This window comes from Bidens hawaiensis, unplaced genomic scaffold (assembly GCF_021521415.1).
Source record: "Bidens hawaiensis isolate Kalapana, Puna unplaced genomic scaffold, B.hawaiensis_p1.1 tig00063219_1, whole genome shotgun sequence".
NCBI lineage: Eukaryota > Viridiplantae > Streptophyta > Magnoliopsida > Asterales > Asteraceae > Bidens > Bidens hawaiensis.
The window spans coordinates 38,172-57,989 of NW_027501302.1; the positions used below are offsets into that span (position 1 = coordinate 38,172).

At 33.0% G+C, this 19,818-nt stretch overlaps 1 protein-coding gene and 1 pseudogene across 2 annotated transcripts; one reads left to right on the plus strand and one right to left on the minus strand.

Annotated features, from left to right (window-relative positions):
• Positions 1–363: 363 nt before the first annotated feature.
• Positions 364–5,460, minus strand: LOC143603857 (4-coumarate--CoA ligase-like 1; annotated as a pseudogene). Its single transcript, XR_013148153.1, has 6 exons — positions 4,898–5,460; positions 3,695–4,270; positions 2,532–2,715; positions 1,510–1,655; positions 1,358–1,425; positions 364–619 (listed from the first exon to the last, which is right to left on the minus strand). The product of XR_013148153.1 is annotated as a 4-coumarate--CoA ligase-like 1 (transcript).
• Positions 5,461–13,435: 7,975 nt separating this feature from the next.
• Positions 13,436–19,312, plus strand: LOC143603856 (F-box only protein 6-like). Its single transcript, XM_077080531.1, has 2 exons — positions 13,436–13,806; positions 17,904–19,312. The coding sequence occupies exons 1-2, from the start codon at positions 13,691–13,693 to the stop codon at positions 19,141–19,143; spliced, it is 1,356 nt and encodes a 451-aa protein (XP_076936646.1). The 5' UTR covers positions 13,436–13,690; the 3' UTR covers positions 19,144–19,312.
• Positions 19,313–19,818: the final 506 nt, after the last annotated feature.

A 19,818-nucleotide genomic window follows, 5' to 3' on the forward strand; every position in this document is an offset into this window, starting at 1 on the left:
AGGACTTAGGAGTAATAAATTAAAGAATATAAAATGTTTAGATACAATAAATAAATGTAAAAAAAATTCATGAACAACATACACAAACGAACATGAACGAACGTTCATGAACATATTACCGAACGTTCACGAACACAATTGAATAAACGAGGTCTTTGTTCATGTTCGTTCATTTAATAAACGAACAAACATAAATGAACTTCCCGCTGAATTGTTTGTTGAACGTCTGGTTCGTTTTCAGCCCTAACAATCATAATAACAATATAATAATAATAATAATAATAATAATAATTAAAGGATGAAATGTAAGGAAGTTATTATTTGTTTTGGCTCAACAAGTTAAAGAAGATATAACAAGTAAAGTTAAAATAAAAGCATTCTATTCTTCTTATTGTTCCCTATCTCAATCTTCTCCAACATCTTTTGCTTAATGAGTCTTCTCATGATCTTGCCTGAGGGTGATTTAGGTATTTCATCTACAAAATGAAGCACCCTTACCTTCTTGTAATGTGCTACATTATCAGCTACATACTTCATCATATCTTCTTCACTCTCTTGTGCATCTTTGCTCATTACCACATTTGCCCCTGGTATTTCACCTGCCTCTTTATCAGGCAACCTACATAAATCAATAGCTTTTAAATTTAATAATTTGTAATTATTTTGGTTAAAGCCCGACACATATGGGGTTTATTAGATTTATTGACCGGTTGGGTAGGGTTTGGTAACTAGGGTGTACAAAAAATCTGAATCCGTATCCAATATATCTAAAAACTGAATTATCCGAAAATTCGGATATCCAAATTTTCGGATTCGAATAGTGATTGTGAAAATTTTCGGATAGTTCGGATATATTTTTAATTAAATAATAAATATTATTTATAAATTTCGTATAATTTTTGGATATTTCTAATAATTTTTCGGATATTTCAGATAATTTTCGAATATTTCGGATAATTTTCGGGTATCCGAAATATTTTTAAAAGTAGTCCTTAAAACTTTTTTATAATAATTATTTTTCCAGATTTTCTGATACTCGTTTCACTATCCGAAAGTCCGGAATCCGACTTTTTTCCAAATTTTTCTATATTAATAATTTTTTCCATATTTTTTATAATAATTTCCGGTTAGTTTTCCGGATATTTCACTATTTGATTTTTTGGATTTGGGTAGTGAAATGATTAAAATCCACTATCCGAAAGGACCTGATATTTTAAAGTCCGGATATCTAACTTTGAACACCCTTATAATGATAACGTGACAAAATGGTTCATGTCAAATTGGGCTCGAGTCAAAACAAATTATGATCAAATTATGTTCGGGTCACAACGAACTATTTTGAAAATAAGTTAGTTACCCTACGACTGCAGCATCTTCCACAGAAGGATGTCCTAAAAGTATTCCTTCCAATTCAGCCGGTGCAACCTTTTAACGTGTCAAACAAATTAAACCAGTTTGTGACATAATTTAATTTGAATAATAATATCTAAGTTGTATAAAAAATCGTACTTGAAATCCTTTGTACTTGATCAACTCTTTCAAACGATCGACGATGAACACTTCACCTTCATCATCAATGTACCCAATGTCGCCCGTGTGAAGCCACCCATGTTCGTCAATCGTCTGAGCCGTTTCAACTTCGTTCTTGTAGTAACCTTGTCCAATCGTCACAACAAAAAATGAATCAAAACATAATATATCTTCATTGATTCCGATACAATTAAGGACGTTCATTATTCGCAGGGCCATCCCATGAGCTGTGCAGGTCGTGTCACCACACAAGGCCCAAAAGTTTCAAATGCCCAAAATAAAAAATTAACTTCTAGATCATATATATATATATATGACAAACAATAAATGAAAACCAAATTTGTTATTTGGCTTCGTCGGTAGGCTTCATTGTTTTTAAGTTAAAGATCTCAAGTTTGAAACCTTCATGCCTTGTATTTATCCTTCTTTTTTATTAGTATATTGATGTAATTTCTCTTTATTAAGATTCCTTTATATAATTTATATAAACAGAACTTTTAAATAAATGGCATAACTAAATTCAAAACCCAACTAAAAGTTATAAAACAAAAGCCTTTTTTCACATTTTTTAAATAATTAAACATATTCATATTTCAACCCAAATAATTGTATATTCAGGGGCCCGTTTTTTACCCGCACATGGCCCTTCAGGTCTCTAGCATTCTCATTCTCAGAGACAACCCTAATTATTTGATTTAAATCTGATTAAACCGAAAACTAAACCATACCAAATAACCCAATAAAACTGAATAACAAATAATAGTTATTTAAGTTGAAGTACCCAATAAAACTAAATAACTCAATTCAATAACAAATAATATAGTAAAACATTTTAAATATTTTAAAAACTTTAAACAAATATAGTAAATAAAATCGAAGTCACCAATTGTAAACCGAATCGAATTCTTATCCGGTTTTACTATCGAATATTATCCAAATCATGCGATAACAGAAAACCAAACCGATAACACGCATAAATACAATAATCATTTAGTTATTACCTTTCATCACACATTGACTCCTAACACATACTTCCCCATGTGTATTAGCAGGCAAAGAATGACCAGTATCAGGATCAATACACTTCACTTCCAAATTGGGTAATATGTAACCAACAGATCTTTTTTTAGCAATATGATGACCATGTGTTAAAGTTATGCAACTATGTTCAGTCATCCCATAAGCCTATAAATATTAATTCAAACAATTACACAATTCATAATATTATATCAATATTAATAATCAAATCATTTTAAAAGTATATTTTCCTATCACAATTGTTAATTGGATATTTACATTTGATTGCAAAAGTAAACTAAAAAATTGGGATAATGAACAAAATGTTTATTTGATCGGTAGTTGTCAAAAAAAAAGTCTATCTGACCAACTAATTATCAGAATGTTAATCCTAAAATTTATTGACCTGATCATTTTTTAATCATTACTTGAAGGGGTTTTTAAGCAACCAGATTTTGACACATGTTGTAAAACTGTTGGGTTGCTAGTTTTATTTTTTAAATCGCCGGAGCCGATGGGATTATTTAGGCGTCCTACGAAATTTTGGCTTTCGACATAGATTTTTTAAACAAGTCTCAAAATCTGGTTAGTTAAAAATCTAGTCAAGTAATGATTAAAAAGCAACCAGGTCGATGAGTTTTAGGTAGGGGTGCAAACGAGTCGAGCCCAAGTCGATTAGGCTCGATCTCGGCTCGTTTTGACTTACAAGAGCTTGAGCTCAACTCGTTGAGCTCTTGTTCTAAAGCTTGAGCTTGGCTCATGGTTTTTTAGCTCGGACTCGACTCGTTTATTATTTTATTTTTATAATTAATTTATATACGTTCTTAATGGTTTTTATATTTTTTTAGAAAAAAACTAAAACAAGCCTACACTTGGGCCGAGCTTGCGTAGAACTTTAAACAACCCAATACTCGTCTTAAGCTCGGCCGTGTAGCATGAAATTAACACAGAGAAATATAAAAGAAGTAAAACTTAAAAATACATTTGGCTTGAGCTCGGGCTCAATAACCCAAAAAGGTAGGCTCGTTTTTCTAGTATGGACATTTAGACATTATGAAAGTTGGTTGGTTAAATAACTAAAATGGACGTTTTATCAACATTGACCAGCAAAATAGACATTCTGCTCATTTACCGATAATAATCTCACCTCTTGAATTTCAATTTGCGGAAACTTCCTCCGAAACTCCTCGTAAATCTCGGGCGCAAGTGGCTCGTCCGCAGTCATGATCGATCTAAGTTGCAACTTAGCAAGATCCTCTTCAATCGGATGCTTAACCAACCCGAGCAATATCGGTGGCAGGATAGGCGCAAAATGCACTTCATGTTCAATCAACGCTCTCAAAACGGTCGATAAATCATACCGGCCGATCACGACAACTTTCCCTTTGTTTCGCAACGTTGCACATAAGATACCCGCGAGCCCGTAGATGTGAAAGTACGGAATTAGCCCTAGAATTGTTACTTTGCCTATAAACTCAGGGTTGACACTAAAGAGTGTTGAGCATAAGTTGGCAACTATGTTCCTATGTGTTAACATGACACCTTTGGATAGTCCTGTTGTGCCTGATGAGAATGGGAGGGCACAAAGGTCGTTTTGGCTTATGGCGGGTTCGATCCCGGCGTCGCTAGCGCGCTCGGCCGCGTCGAGGAGTTCGGTCCAGAAGATTGTTCCCTCGACGCGCTCTTCGCCGACGAGGATCACAGGGAGTTCTAGCTCCTTTACCTGTTACAGGAGAGATGGTGTTTATTATTCGGGTTGAAACTGATTAAAATGAAAAACGAATGTAACCGAGACCGAAATATTAATTTGGTTTTCGGTTTCATAAAATTTGAATTTGGTTTGAACTAGATAAAAAAATTTAAACCAAATAATATATAATTAGGGGTGTGCAAGAAACCAGAAAAACCGACCCGAAACCGAAAAAACCGAACCGAAACAAAAACCGACGGTTTGGTTTTCTGTTTTTGTAAAAACCGCACTATCAGTTCGGTTTTGATTTTGCATGTAAAAAAAACCGAAAACCCGAACCAAACCGAATTCCTAATTTTTTTTATATTTTATGTTAAGTAATTTATAAGAATTTAATAAATATGTAACTCCAATATTTTTTTTATCAAATGTATAATAATCTATTACTTTACAATTAACAAGATTATATATACCTAAATTCATTACGTTTGCCGACTTTTTAAAAATAGTTTAAAATATTTTTAAAAAGAAATAAGAAAAAAGTTATTCGGTTTTGGTTCCCTTTTGAATTAATTAAATTCGGTCCAGATTGGTTTTCGATTTCGACTGAAAAATCTATAAACCAAACTGATGAGACAATGAACTTGTTTTTTATATTACCTTATCGTAAGTGTGTTCATCGGTTACAATAAGTTTGGCTTCAGCTAAATCAACTTGTTTTTTGATCTCAGACGAATGACTAGATGGATTCGCGCCAGAAAAGACCCCACCGGCTGCCATAATGCCTAAAGCCACAATTCCATAATGACATTAGGGAGTATGACAACCACAACGTGACCAGTTCTAAGTCCAAGTGACCTAAACGCCTTAGAAAATCTTTTAACGTCCCTAGCAACTTCACCATGAGTACACGACCTTTTGGTGACCGCGTCCACAAATGCCACATTGTTGGCATACAGTTCCGCGTCCTTAAGCACAAACTCTGGCAATGTGAGGTTGTCGGGAATAGGAACAGCCGGATAACGGCTTCGGAAAATGATTTCCTCATCATCCTTTGTTAAATCTTTTGTGGTGTGTTCCATTTTTTTATGGTAATGATAGTATGAAAGAAACATGCAAGAATATGGACATAAATGTATAGGGGTTTGGCAAGTTTTGAATGTACGATAATAATGTTTTAGGATGAGGTTAGGAATAAGGTGGGATTGTCATGATCAATTTTTTAGGTTGGTGATTGTTGAGTCACACAAATTGTTTTATTATAATCTACATCTAAATTTAAGTTTTGAATATTTGAATACATTTGTAGAATGTTTAAAATGTTAAGTATTTGAGCATTTTATTACTTTTTTAATATATTATTTTTTTTTTTAAATAAAATTTTACTTATGTTTAGTTCTTTATGGATTCTTATAATTATAAAACCTTGTATAAATAGTTAGTTTATTATGGCAATTTTAAGTAAAAAAGATATGTTTAGGGGAAAGTTAACGTACAAATGAAACTAACGTGTTAATTGTGATAATCAAGTAGAGTAATCATATATATAAGTATAGTTATGCAATTATATCATAGAGTAATTACATAATTATTTTATGATGTAATTACTCTACTTGGTTCTCACAATTAACATGTTAATTTCATTTGTATTTGATTCAAAATCATAAACATTATACTTTGTTATATTCTTTGTTATCATGTAATGTTTAAACTTTGTTTCATTCTATTTTTCATATGTTAGAAAAGCTAAATGATTTACTATAATAAATAATAATTTAGATGGATGGGCCAACTGGCCCATGTTCGTGTACTTTGACCCAAATACATATATTGCATGCAAGATAAGAATTATAAAATAAATATTTAAGAAACTCGTGTAAAAATAAATTAATACTTTAGGATAGTTAGAAAAATAGCTTTGGGATAGTTACAAAATTAAAAATAAATTCAGTCTCCAACTTAAATAAAATTGTAATATTTTAAAAGGTTATTGAATTTTAATAAAAACATGATCAAATACATTTTATTCTTAACATGAAAATGGTGAGAACAAATTTGTTGTTATAATTAGGTTTATTTTTATAGGTGTTTGCTGCTATTTTTGTTCGTATTTGCTCATTTTCGATTATGAGACGTTATAATTATTTGCTTATTTATATTTTGTTGTTATTATTAGATGTTTTCTTTTGCTGTTATAAGTATTTGCTGGTATATGTTGTTATTATAATTTGTTCTTGATTTTGATTCTTTTGTTGTAGTTTTTAGGTTCTTTTCTTTGTTACTATAAGTCATTGTTTATGTAGATTGGTATTGTAGTTGGTAATGTTTCTTACGTTCGCATTTTTAAATTAATTAGCATTATTTTCTACATACTCATGTTAAGATCAAAATGTACATGAACCTTCCCCAATGTAATCATTCACTTATTGGTCGGAATTAATTCAAATTGAGAAAATGTTTACAAACATTTCCATCTAGTTATTAAAAAAATGATATCAATTTTTATTTATTATCCCTTTTTAACAACTTTTTTTTACTTATTATAGGAGTGGCAAAATATGTATAAATGAAGTAATTAGGGCCCATGTAACCAAGTTAATAATGAGTTTTATTTGAATAAGTTCGTACAAAAAATGGGCCAACCCATCTAACCAAGTTAATAATCAGATCATTTAAGATTTTTAGGTTGTAAGTTGTAAATAAACGTAGTGACCAACTAACTTGCTTAAAATTAGAACTTAAAGCTATTTAACTTTTATATGGTACGTTAACAGTTGTATTTCAACCCACTTTTACGATTGATTAACTCGTTTACAACTTCATCAACCCGCAATCTCGTTTTACTTGTCAACTTATTTGATCGTGTATTGTTTGTAGATATTTTTTATGCGAGTAAGTATCTAAGTCACATATTGATGCAAAGCGGAACCGAAAAAAATAATACAGAGAAAGTAATTCTCAAGAATAAAATTGTTAATTGAATTTTTTTAGTATGAAAACTATTATAATGGAGCAGGGTTTTCTAAATTACAAACGAAAATGAAATTTATACATTGAATAATAACTTAAATTATGAATGACCACAAGAAAATGGTGGATTTCGAGTCTGACAGTTGGACCTCGTAATTTCACTCATAGCTTGAGTTACGGGCCTTGTAATTCCACTCGTAGTCTGGGTTATATTCTTTTTAAGTTTGAGTACTTTCTTATATGTTTTCTCTTATGAAGCATATTCATATAGTGTTTGCTAACTTTTAGATCAGTTCCTCATCACATACGAGTACGTTAATTTCAATGTGTCAACCCGAGACGTTTCATACCGCTATTCTTGAGAAAGAGTAGGAAGGCAAATTCTTGAGAGTAAGGGAAAGAATGATGAAGCTCAAGTGGGAAGCAATAATGCATGTTCAAGATGGAAATGTCAAGTTGAGAAAAAGATTCAAAAAGTAATTCACTTTTTTTACATTTTTCAATAGAAATCACATTAAAAGACTATATGATAAATAGTGTTATTCTAACAAAAACGTACGGTAAATTTAATTACAAATATAGTTTTAATATGTTACCAATATAAATATTGTTGAATTTTGGTTGATGAGCTTATCAATGCCTTTTCAAAATGTCCAACGGTGGGTCAGTTTGAGTTAAAAGTTGTTTAATGTAAAGTGATCAAACACGATATTACATATATATACTATCAGCACGTATAGTTTTGGAGCTACTTAATCGTGCCCAACGGCTCATAAATAGTAATGTTATGACCCAATATCAACAAATATAATTTTCAAATGATTTAGGTTTTGCTATTGAAAAAGAGCTAGCAACACAACTTTTGCACGTTTACCTTTTATTTCGATTTAAACACAACATGTTAGAAAATATAAGTTTTTAAAAAAGTTAATGGGTAGTTGTAGTTGTTTTCCATCATTAAATAATGTATAACGCCACAACATTAATTTAGACAAACTTAAATATGCATAATCCAAACATGATATGTTTAGTTCATTTATCTCATAAGAAATCAAAATGATGAATTGAAAGTGTTCTGAATGAGATGTAATGTAGTTGTAAATGTGTTAAACGAGTTGATAGATAAAAATCTTTAATTATAATGGTTGACATGTCAACCTATTTAGTTAAATGAGCTAAACCTGTGTAGCATTCACTCTCTCGAGAGGGCCGTTATTATTAAAAAGTATATATTTATATTTTAAATATGATTTTGTTTTAAAAATAACCTCATATAAAATGAATGGAAAAAATGTTTGAATCAATCTCACAGGTTCAATTCCCCAAGTCACGAGTCTATTTTTTTATAACGGAAAACTTAATATGTGTTTTGTATGAGTTATTTTAGTAACTTGTTTATTATTATTTTTTTGTTTTAGTCTATTTTGAGCTTTTGAAAGTCAATCCTAATGGTAAAATTGTCAAATGATCATATAATTAAGAACATAATTTTAGGGGCCCGTTTTTTTACTCGTCTCATGTCTCAAAATTTTAAGTGATTCTTGGATACGACCCTGAGCATAACACAACATGTTTTATTGTTTTGATCAATCCGAACGTGATCGACTTATAGACCCTGAGCATAACACAACATGTTATCGGTTTTCAGACAAACACACGAACTTTTTTTTATGTAAATTTTATTAACATATAATACAAACCAAGCAACATATGAATAATGGGTGAACGATCAATAAATTTCAAACTTTGCTTAGCTCTCCTATATATCTATCATGTATGTCTCTTTTTAGTAAAATTTGTTTTTAATTGTTTTAAACCAATTTTAAAGTACGCGTGAATATGTGAATTTGAGAAATGTGAAACTAAGGAAAATGAGTTTGATAAGTTGGTATTGGCTCAATGTTAGATCACTCACTTTACAAGTGAGAGGTAGGGGGATCAAACCTCACTACCACCAACTTATATAGGAGATATGAGGGATGACCCTGGCTTGCCAGGGTTCGAGTCCTGATCTCATCCGGTTTTACCGGCTCCTCGCTGTCGTGCCGTTTGGCGGGCGTGGGGGTCGTGTTTTATCCGGTGAATCCCTCAACAGGTGGACCGCTAGGGGCTCCGTCCGTCCGAACTAGTGGTCGGCTCGGACTACCTTTAGCCAATGAGGGCCGCGTACAGGGTACCCGGCGTTACTTAGCGGGCCGTCAAAAAAAAGGAAAATGAGTTTGACTGCACACGTGAAAAGAGAGATTGCACTCAACATAATGATGGTCATCATGACTCATGATTACTATTTTACCCACCCCTTAATCATTATTACCTCAAATTCCAACCCTCTTTAGTATCATAACTAGGCCCCACAACCCCTTTGAATAATTATTAATCGTTTAGGATAATAATAAAATAAATTTGTTAAAAATATATCTACTAACAAGGATAACACAAATAGAGAAATGTTATGAGACTATTTGTGTTCGATTAATATTAAAGGGGTAACTTAGAATGTGATGGAGCTTTAACTAAATTACCCTATGAGGCTTAGTGTTAATGTGTTATGAGTCATTGAGCACCACACGTAAGGTGTCAAAGCCCATGTATTCGCCACATCTACAAAAAATGACGCCTAACCATTACATAAAAGACATAGAGGGGCACCGCCCCTCTAGTGTGCCACCCAGTGACACCCACAAGGGCAAATTTGATGGGGCAAGGTTGTCTCCAATCAAAATATTCACTGATCTTTTTATATATAAAAATGATTTAATAATAAATGCTTTTTCGGTTAGGTCATCACATACTTTTGAATGCAAGTAAGTAAATGTATATACGTGGCGCTGATGATATAGTGGTTTTAACTTGGGTTTTAAAGCCCCCCCCCCCCCCCTCTCACGTTCGTTAAAACTTGAGGTTTTCTATTACTTTAAAGGATTTGTATGGATATTATGTGATGTTTGACTAGGCAGCTAAGAAAATCTCGAAACACACTTAATAGCCTTAGTTTACATAGTTGGAGAAATATTATTGAGCTAGTATAGTACCATACGATCTTTAATAAAACATTTGAATTCGTTATAACTACTTGTTCTAGGTGTGTTCCACCATGAAAATAAAATATATTTAACGAATAAATTTGACAATTTCACTCCACTATATAACCAACTTCACCAGACCATTCTTGGCTTACGTGGCAACACTAAAATACCTTTGAAGTAAGTACATATTGATAATTTATATATCCGAAACTTTTTATATAAAATAAACGTTTTATTTGTTTTTATCCTTACACTCGCAAAGATTTAAACATACCACTTTACAATTGGATAAGTAAGCAGCATACAATTAGACCAAAGATAAGTTATTGAAATGTTTGTTATCACCGTGGATTATTAAAAGTGATACATGCTTTTTAAATGGGAAGTGCAAATTAATTTCACACTTATTTAAGAATTAAAGATACCGATTGTTAAGCTTCCAGACAAGTTAATAATCAAAAGTTTCGATTGCATCCGTGTGACATGCATGTAAGATTATACGAATATCATAGAGTAAGTCGGTAATATAAGTATGAACTAAATGGGAGAAGCCCGAACATTGTTTGTAAAACCGGATGGAACTTAACCGACATGGTAATTTGGTTTTCGGTTTCAAAAAAATTGAGTTTGGTTCAACCTGAATAAAAAAATTTAAACCAAATAAAAAATTAAGTAAAATTGCAGATCTTCTAAGAATGATATTTTGAGTTATATCAATAGATCTTCGAATAATGTCTAACAAACTCGAGGATCTTTTCATTTACGTTTGCCTTTAGACTTTTTAACATGGCCGCCGCGGTCTTTGTTGACGGCCTCAAGAACAATCAAAACAACAAAACTTCAGTAGTTCAGTTTATAAATCTTATATACGTTGTATGCTTCATCTCACTTTTTTAACTTTCCATGAATTAAATTGTAAATGTGTTTAGGTTAGAAAATATAAATAAAAGACTATAAATGTTACTATTAAATTTATATTTATAATTAAAGATTATGAAAATATGTATACAAATGGAAATATATTTTTGGATTATTGTTTGTTGAATTCAATCATTCATGATGTGTTCAATAGGTTGTGGGTCTCTCTCACTTGACGTTTGGTCATAGGTGTGGCCTTGTGGGTCTCACTTGCTCATTGTTTTTAGGATCAACCAATTACATGATTAAAGTTAATATGCCTTAAATCACCTTTTCTCCTTGAAAATGTTAATTCTAAATGATTCCATGTATACGGTTTAACGTGTTGTGCATGGTAAATCTTCGACTTATAGGTTCTAAAGCGTTGTTTTTAGTATGATTGACTTTGCTATTTAAAAGAGGGTTGCGGCATAACTTGTTGTCTGTTTGCCTGACACCTTATCGTAATCGTTTTGAATTTAGTGGTAAAGTAACTATTAAAATGTAAAAATAAAAAATAAAAAATGATTCATTAACACTATATTGTGCCTATGTTAAATTTAAATTATTTACCCCATCCGTCCCATTAAAAGCGTCTACATTTCTTTTTTTATTTGTCCCATTACAAATGTATATTTTCAAAATTTATTAGCTAATTTCCAAGTTTACCATTAAACACACACAACTAACATTAATAAACAATATTTATGGACCCAATTTCCATGGGCATTATTGTCATTTGGTAAGCAAAAAAAAAAACAACAATTTAATCTATCTTAAACTTTGTGTTTTTCAAACTAAGACACTTTAACCGAAACGGAGCGAGTATAACTTTTAGTAATGTGTTAATATACTTGAATTATGAGCCGAACCCAAGAATTAGATAAAACTCGTTTAGTTATCGAGCTTTATGTATTTTTAAACTTTGCATTTTTAGACTTCTATGCCTTGACTTCATATAACATAGCCGAACTTAAGCTCGTTTAAGATTTTCCTCATAACATATAAATATAATAAACAAATGTATAAATTAAATACTAAATAATAAACGAGCTAACTACGAGCTTGAAAAACTGACTCATGAGCCGAACTCGAGTTTCAAAAAATACTTCAAATGTAACTGGATTCAAGCTCGGACCTAACTCAACTCGTTTACACCAAACTCAAGAATTTAACCATTACCAAATATTAATATTTGTAAAATATAGTTTATGAGGAACAAAAGGGGGCCAAAAGTAGCTTATTGGTCAATACTATAATGTACACACACTCTCTTTTTGGGCCTGCTGACGTGGAAACTAAAACATAACAAACCAAAAACTGATAAAAAAACAAAATATTATTATATATACAATTAACAAATTAAATTTGCCAATGAATTTTAGCTCAATTAGCATTAAAAGATAAGTGAAGGTTTGGGCCGTAGGCTACAAAGTCTTAAGTTAAATTCGATTTCTACCGAATATTATTGTAGTGTGCCTTTAAGCGACTGGTTTTTCCCGAAACAGGTGATGGCGGACTTAAACTACCCAACTTTGTTTGTGATCACTCGTGTAAGAGCGTTGCCATTTTCTAGGGGGCAAACAAGCCGAGCCAAGCCAAGCCATGCCCGAGGTTGACTAGGCTTGAGTTCGACTCGTTAATATACACAGAGCTCTAGCTCGAGATTGGCTCGTTTTGAAGCTCAAACTCGACTTATTTACTATTTATTAATTAGTTTTTATATACTTACAATTAATTTTGTTTCAGTTATAATAATTTTCTATAACACATAATACATCAGTTGGTTATTTTTCATAACATATTAATTAACAATTATGGTATATATATATTATAAAAACTATATAGATGACATATTTTCGTTTAGGCTTACAAGCCGGCTCGAGTTTCATAAATGAAGGTCGGGTTCAAGTTGATTTATTAAACGCGCTTGGTTTTAGGCTCGAGTTTGGCTCGTTTAATCTCGGCTCGATCGAGTTTTTTCTAATTCCGAGTCTCTCTCAAAACAGGTCGGTTTGTTTACGTTCCTGACTTTTGTCATTGGCTTATCCCAAAGTTGGGGTGAGATCAGTTACCGACCGGTCCCGGTACCAAAAATCCCGGTCTCGAAAATCAGGAAATACTGATGCCGGTACCGGTACCGGTACCGATACCGAAACTCAAAACTTTGGTATCGATTCAGTACCAACGACACCAATATCGTTGTCCGTTACCAATCAATACCGGTATCAAATTTGCTCATCAATTCCAAAAAGCATGGTTGGTGGTTAAAGAAAAAGTAAATAAAAATTAAGCAAACTTCATTTTCCCCTCTTCTCCAAACAAAAACAGAAAAAACAAAACCCACACACACAGAGATAGATACAACATATAGATATAGAAAGAGAGAAGAAAGTGTGTGTGTTCTAGAGAGAGAAAGTGTGTGTGTGTGTGTGGAGCCAGTGTATTATAATGATGATGATGGCGGATAGATGATTCATGATGATTATGATGAAGAAGAAGCAGCTAATTATTATTATTAATATTATTAATATGTAAATGTTAGGGCTCAGCTGGCCATATGTTGAGGCAACTCATCGGTCAAGTTCAGGAGCTTATTGACCTCTACGGCACTCATATTCCTCCTTCGCCGCCGGTGATTCAACCGCCGCCGCCGCTGCAACCTCGCCGTGACAGGTGATTCGGTTTGTGCCCTAGCTATTTAGATCGATTGTTATAGTTTACATATGCGTATAATTTGAGGTGTAATTGATTGTTATTTGTTGTGTTTTTAGGTTGAATTTGTTTATTGATTGTTATAGTTTACGCATGCGTATAGTTTGAGGTGTAATTGATTGTTATGTGTTGTGTTTTTAGGTTGAATTTGTTCATTGATTGTTATAGTTCACTTATGTGATTAATTTGAGGTGTAATTGATTGTTATACTTCACACATGTGTGCAATTAGAAGTGTAATTGATTGTTATAGTTCACGTATGTGTGTAATTTGAGATGTAATTGATTGTTATACTTCACATATGCGTATAGTTTGAGGTGTGATTGATTGTTTTTAGGTTGAATTTATTGACAGATTGTTATACTTCATAATATGCGTATAAGTTGAGGTGTAATTGATTGTTTTTAGGTTGAATTTGTTTATTGATTGTTATACTTCACATATGCGTCTGATTTGAGGTGTAATTGATTGTTATACTTTACATATGCGTATAATTTTGAGGTGTAACTGATTGTTTTTTGTTGTGTTTTCAGGTTGAATTTGCTTATTGATTGTTATACTTCACATATGCGTCTGATTTGAGGTTTAATTGACTGTTATAGTTTACATATGTGTATAATTTAGGTGTAATTGATTGTTATTTGTTGTGGTTTTAGGTTGAATTTGTTTACTGATTGTTATACTTCACATATGCTTATAATTTGAGGTGTAATTGATTGTGATAGTTCACATATGCGGATAAATTGAGGTGTAATTGATTGTAATTTGTTGTATATTTTGGTTGAATCTGTTTACTGATTGTTATAGTTCACATATGTGTATAATTTAAGATGTAATTTATCGTTATAGTTCACATATGCGTATAATTTGAGGTGTAATTTATTGTTATACTTCACATATGCATATAATTTGAGGTGTAATTTATTGTTTTAGTTCACATGTGCGAGTAATTTGAGGTGTGATTGATTGTTATAGTTCACATATCACATGTGTGTAATTTGAGATGCAATTGATTGTTATACTTTACATACGCGTATAATTGATTGTATCTATTGTGCTTTTAGGCTGAAATTGTTATAATTCACATATTGTTTGTTATCTAGTCTTGTTTTTAGGTTGAATTTTTTTACTGTTATACTTCACATATGCGCATAATTTTTAAGGTGTAATTGATTGCTATCTGTTGTGTTTTAAGGTAGAATTTGTTTACCTAGCTGTGTAGATCGATTGTTATACTTTACATATGCGTATAATTTGAGATGTAATTGATTGTTATCTGTTGTGTTTTTAAGCCGAATTTGATTATTGTGTGGATAGTGTTCGTTTATTACTCGAATTGTTGATATTATTTGAATACGTTGTTAATCGTAGTCCTGTTTGTGCCTGTGAGTGATTTTGTTATGATTTTTTTCTAATTCATAGTAACATGTGCTATTGTGATCGAATTATTGTTGTAATCAGGTTTAGGGGCCTTCAGTAAACTGAGAATTTTTAAGTATTTAATTATTGTTTGTTTGGTATGATGGAATGGAATGGAGAGAGGAAGGAATGGAATAGAGAGGGAATGGAATGATCTATATTTCATTAGAATGCTTGGTTTATATATTTGAATGGAATTAACAGTTCAACCTTATAAACAAAATAAAATGATCAAAGTACATATATCCTAAGAGAACTGTGTTAGCATGTTCTTTTGCAATACAACATTTGTGACTAGACAAATGAACATCAAAGCTAAAAACATACGATTAGACAAATGAACATCAAAACTAAAACACATATACATGTACATAAACAAAACAATTCCAAAAACACGTTACTTGTTACTCATACATCATTGAACAAGATAATAAATCAGGAGTAATAGTTATGGAGCATGAACAGAATAAAAAAGTTCTAACAACTGCACAACATTAAATACTGCGCTCTATGACTCTATCTTTAAGTAAATCTTTCATCCATTCGAGTTTATCTTCCTCCTCAATCATAAAATTATACCATCATCAAATCTTCAATGCTTGAAAAGTTTACCTACAACTTTTGTCCTTATTACATTTGTGATCGCTCAAACCAGTTCATCTTTTCATTAAGGATTTTATGAAGTTTGAACACATCTCTTGAGACTGCATTATTGGTTTTTGTTTCTACCTCAAACGTCTGTCTACTTCATTTCAGTAGTGACAACTTGATAGGAATCATGCTATAGTTAGCCTCTAAGTGTAATTTGTCTATTCTAGAAGGGTATTAAGTGTAATTTCGTTTCTATAAATAGGTTAATAACTTCTTAGGAGGCAGGGATTAATTTTGTTAAGTTTGTTAGGGCTCCGATGATGGAGAGAGGGCATAGCCCTGGAATATCTTTGTAACTCGTTTCACTAATACAATCGTCGTTTGTGTATTTTGTTCCTATTGTCTTCCCTAAAACCAATCTATCACACTCAACATATATCAAACCCTATCATTGACAAAATTAATCCCTGCCTCCTAAGAAGTTATTAACCTATTTATAGAAACGAAATTACACTTAATACCCTTCTAGAATAGACAAATGACACTTAGAGGCTAACTATAGCATGATTCCTATCACAACTCAAGACACTTTTTATGTTTAGGCAAATGCAAGTTTTTGGTTATCTACAAATTGTCTGTAAACAGCAATCAAACACTTAAAATTCTACCTTAAAACATAACAGATAACAAATCACACAGATAAATCCATTAAGGTTGATATTTGATAAACATATGATGGAAGATCTAAACACTTAAAATCAGGGAAAGGACACCTAAACTAAAGTATCAGATTAGGCGTGTCCCTGCTAAGCCATATGTAAATTGATAGTAGTTTCTGTCTATTGGTCTTAAACTTTTACTCTTTTTCAACAAAAAACACTTTGGTTTGCTGACAAGAGAGCTAAATTTTCTTTATAGCAGGCATCATGAAAGAATTTTAATCGAACTATTATGGTATTATTTCAGTATATGTTTAACAGGGGATCTACTTAAGAGCACTATGAGACTAGTTATGTGGTTTTAAACTAGAGGGTATTTATGTGTAATTACCTGGTCTATGTAACAGGTCTATGTAACCCTATTATATTTGCAAACAATATACACTCGCATTCACTGGTTTATCTAAAATGGGATGAAAATACAAATAAAAATGTGAATTAACAAATGTACAACATATGCAGCTTTAATTCCAAAACAGTTAGGGTCATAAAGAACATCACTTTTGGGCAGGAATGTCACATTTAGGATCGTATTGAACTGTGTGTACACCGTTCTTTTAGTACTCATAAAAGGGATGCCGGTGATTTCATGTAGTGACCATTCAATCCTTTAACTTTTCATTACTGTAATTTATATTGCTGTGAGCTTTAGTTTCATCTCTGTTTCCTTTCCTATAGCTTATATATGATAAATTTAAAAAATTGCTTTCGGGCCTCTAGTACTATTTCCTAGATAACAAAATCCACATATACAAAGTTAAAACTATTTGTAGTTATCTCTAATAACTCCTGTTACATCAGTTGAAAGATTTGTAGTTGTTTAAAAGTATCTTATCATGCCTCATGCTTTTTATATCAAAATATTTTCCATTGTGACCCTTAGAAGTAGTCATGCACTCAAGATTTATAGGTTTGTTAAATTTGTATAATCACATTATTATCAAGTATGATGAGTTCCGTGATCCTACATACCCTATATCCTCAAGTGTAGCAAAATATCTTTTTTATAAAATAACTAACCAGGGGAACGAATCGGGGCGTGCTGTACCAGGTAACGGGTCAAAACAGGTGCCGGGTTATATGGGCTAGGGCCAAAATGGGTAAAATATCTAAAAAGTATCAAGTTGATTCGGGTTAAAACAGGTTCTGACTAAAACGGGCTCGAGTTGAAATTAATCATTTTAGAATAAAAAAAGGGGTATCAAAATGTTCGCCTGCTATACTTTTTATTATGGCAGCCAGTTGTGATGGGTTAATGTATCCATTTAAGTTGTTTTAACAGGTTACACGATTTTTAAATTACTCATATTAAGTTTATTTTCTTTGCAGATGGTGTCTCTTAAACCTTGAAGATAAACCATCAGAAGATGAATACTATAATCTCGTAATGCAGGCGGGAAAGTTTAAAATGCTAGAGCCGGGGAAAGGCCCACCTTCGAAACGGGCCCGAAAGGATCGATCTCGAGAGAAACTACCCGAAACCTCTAACCCAACTGAAACCATGGAACCAGAAATCTGGAAAAGATTCCCAGAAGACTTATATGAAGCCGTAATCGCTCGACTCCCGGTTGATACCTTCTTCCGGTTCAGATCAGTTTGCCAGAACTGGAACTCGTTATTAACTTCCAACAGCTTTTCAATTGAATGTGGTCAAGTGGCTCAAACTCAGCCATGGTTCTACACGCGTACCCATGAAAATGTCAACACGGGTGCCATGTACGACCCGGTCTCACGAAAATGGCACCACCCGACAGCCCCTGCAGTCCCCACAAAGCTGATAATATTACCCGTGGCTTCTGCTGGAGGGTTAATATGTTTTCTAGAAATCGGTCATAAAAGCTTCTATGTCTGTAACCCGTTAACCCAATCGTGCCGTGAGTTACAGGCTCGATCGGTCAAAGTTTGGTCAAGGGTGGTTGTCGGGATGACTGTAAATCACAAATCCGGTAAACTGGGGTACCAGATCATGTGGGTCCGGTCTGACGGTGAGTACGAGGTTTACGATTCTAGTACCGACAAGTGGACGTGTCCAGGTGGCATGCCGGCGTGTATCAAACTGCCACTGTCGTTAAACTTTAAGTCGCAGCCTGTGACCGTAGACGGGTGTATGTATTTTCTGCGGTACGATCCAGATGGGATTGTATCGTATAACATGGAAACGGGAATTTGGAAGCAGTTTACGGTTCCGGCCCCTGTCCACCTCAGCGATCACGCGCTGGCGGAGTGTGGCGGCAGGATATTGTTGGTCGGGTTGGTGAGTAAGAACGCCGCCACATGTGTCTGCATATGGGAGTTGCAGAAAATGAGTCTGTTGTGGAAGGAGGTTGACAGAATGCCAAATGTATGGTGCTTAGAGTTTTACGGTAAGCACATTAAAATGTCGTGTTTGGGTAACCGAGGGTTGCTTATGTTATCGCTTCGGTCTAAAATGATGAACCGCTTGGTTACTTATGATGTTTTAAAGAAAGAATGGTCTAAAGTTCCGAACTGTGTGTTTCCACATAGTCGAAAACGACAGTGGGTCGCTTGTGGGACGAGCTTTTATCCGTGTTTGACGGCTAAGGCTTAGCCGTTCGTTGTTTGCCATGTAGGTAATGTTCTGTATGTTACATTTTAATCACTTTTTTAAAAACTCTATTGTAGTGTTATATGTATCTTTGTAATAATTCAAAATTCACCTTTCAGATTTTTATATTTATCTTTTACAAAATTACAAATACTACATTAACTCTTTTTCATAGTAAATAAAATAAAATCAACTATATAATATCTTAAAAGTAAATCTTATATTATATTGATCATGGGTTGTGAACTATAGTGACCGAGTCGAGTTAAGCCAGCTTTAGTTCGGGCTCGAGTTCAAAATCAAAGGAGCAAACACGGCTTGTTTATTTTAATGAGCTGGAATTAAGCGTGGAGGAGCTCTTAAAAAGATTAATATTTAACTACAAAATTAATATTAATATCATGGTTAGAGATGCACAAACGGGTATTTTTAGGAACCTGAACCGGGTTCGGGTATGGTCAACAAAAATCAAAACTGGGTCGGATGGGAACTGGTTTGGGTATAGTCGGGTATTTACCGGGTAATGGCGGAACCGGTTCTGGTTTTGGGTACAAGTATGGGGAGAATTCCAATACCAGGTCATACCCATGAGTCGCGTACGGGTAGGAAGTAGGAACCGGTTACGGGTCGGGTTCAAAACTAACCATTTTGTGCACCTCTAATTAGGGTGCTACTTAA